At 53.9% G+C, this 2,034-nt stretch overlaps 1 protein-coding gene across 1 annotated transcript in view; it reads left to right on the top strand.

The window, feature by feature from the left end:
* Nucleotides 1-112: 112 nt before the first annotated feature.
* Nucleotides 113-2,034, top strand: part of PAX3 (paired box 3) — a 74,869-nt gene continuing 72,947 nt past the window's right edge. Inside the window, exons 1-2 of the mRNA XM_026073052.1 lie at nt 113-316; nt 1,776-1,902. Of these exons, the coding sequence (XP_025928837.1) occupies nt 179-316; nt 1,776-1,902 (265 nt within the window). The 5' untranslated portion in view covers nt 113-178. The remainder of the gene's footprint in view (nt 317-1,775; nt 1,903-2,034) is intronic.

Genomic DNA, 2,034 nt, shown 5'->3' with positions numbered 1-2,034 from the left:
AAAAAAAAAAAAAACAGCAGGAACCGAACGAGAAGTTAACGCCATTTCCCCCTCCTGCCTCCCCTCCCCTCCTTTTCTAGTCTCTACTCCTCTAGGCCAGGGCAGAGTCAATCAGCTCGGTGGAGTTTTTATCAATGGCAGGCCTTTACCCAACCATATCCGACACAAGATAGTGGAGATGGCCCACCATGGCATAAGGCCCTGTGTCATCTCTCGCCAGCTGCGAGTGTCCCACGGCTGCGTCTCCAAAATTCTCTGCAGGTACCAGGAGACGGGCTCCATCCGGCCGGGGGCCATCGGCGGCAGCAAACCCAAGGTGAGCCGCGCCGCGCCGCAGGTGCCGCTGCTGCCGCGCCSCCCTCCGCACCCGCGCAGCGGGAGGGAGGCAGGGAGCGGGCCCCATGCGCGGGGCTGCGCGGGCTCTCGGGGTGCGCACCCGCACCCGCACACCGGTCACAGCACTCCCTGCCTGTTGCTCCAGAAGTACTCGAGGCTTTAAAAAAAAATATTGTTGAAGTTTTGTGGCTATGATTTGCTTTTCTAAGAAAAGGCTGATTAAAAAAAACCCTTCCGAAACGGATCAAGGGAATACGGGTTCGCTCTGCAAACGTTTCGTTGTCCGAAAGGCCCCGACTCGGCGCTGCGGGAGCCGCATGGGGGYTCGGCGCTTTTCGGCACGCACAGGGTAGGCGATCAGTCAAATTGTCAGGGCTGGCAGAGGAAGGGCGAGCTCGCCGGATCGGGCCGCGGTTCTACAGTTTGCTTCTCTGCAACTCGTAAAATTATCGGTCTATCTGTTGCTCTTTCTCCTACCGTTTATTTTTCTGTCTGCCCCAAAGCTGCATGTATTTATAGCTACACTAGTAAAAAGTTTACGCTCGCAATAAGGCAGACGAATACGGATCCTTATCTCAAGATTAGCCTCTTCCTTCTATTATATCTTTTTATCTCCACAAAAAAAGTAAAAGTGTGAGTTTCTGTTGAAAGTTGGCTTGTAGAGATTTTTTCCYTTGCAGCTTCCTAAAGTAGCAATGCCTGAACTTTCTGTTTCGATGTTAATCTACAGAGATTTTTTCTTTTTTGAGTGTTATCCGAACGAAATGTCACTCCCTGCCAGGAGTTCTTTGTTTTGCTTGAATTCGGCTTAATTTTAAAATCTTCAGGCTCATAGGAAATCTCTCTGTATCAGTCTTGGTACCCATCAACATTTTTATTATGCGAATTTTTATTTGGTGCTGCTAACTTTGCTCTGCGGAAACTTTCCTGACGCGAAGTTTCAGTTACACAGATTCCTCCTCTAATCACGATCCTGTGTTTGCCTCTGATTTTCATCTCCGCTGTGGGCATTTCAGAGCCGGCCCCGCACAGCTGCGCACCATGCTATTGCTGTATAATATTGCTGWATAATTCTAGGTTTTCATTGCGGAGGGCTCGATCCTACCTTCTCATATAACCCCAGAGGATTTCGTGGGAAGTTCTGTTTAACTCGGGGGGTTTAGATTATGCAGGCCCGTTGTTATGTATTATGCCCCTTCTTATTTTAACTTGAGTATTATGGCCGTTCTTAATTTAACGTGCCCGTCCTCAGGCGGTTTTAAAATCGGATTTTTAAGAGGGGCCGGTTTCCGCTCTCGCTGGCAGCAGCGGGAGCCCGGGCGGCTGCGGCAGGAGGGACCGGGACCGGGTCTGGGGCCGGGCCGGGCCGGGTCGGGGGCAGCCCGGCCTCCCCAGCCCCGCGACCTCCGCGTCCGCTCCGCTTCTCTTCACTAAAGCAGGTGACGACGCCGGACGTTGAGAAGAAAATCGAGGAATACAAGAGGGAAAACGCGGGCATGTTCAGCTGGGAGATCCGGGACAAGCTGCTGAAGGACGGGGTGTGTGACCGAAACACGGTGCCTTCAGGTACGCGGAGCCCCGCGCCGCGCCGGCGGAGAGCCGGGCCGGGCCCGCGGGGTGGCGAGCGGGGCCCCGCGCGCCGCCACCCGGGAGGGTCTCTGCCCTCGGCGGGGGTGTTTTCAATTAAATTGCAGCTGC

The sequence above is a fragment of the Apteryx rowi genome, unplaced genomic scaffold (assembly GCF_003343035.1).
Source record: "Apteryx rowi isolate R43461 unplaced genomic scaffold, aptRow1 scaffold_36, whole genome shotgun sequence".
Classification (NCBI taxonomy): domain Eukaryota; kingdom Metazoa; phylum Chordata; class Aves; order Apterygiformes; family Apterygidae; genus Apteryx; species Apteryx rowi.
This window is presented reverse-complemented; position numbering and strand designations above follow the sequence as displayed.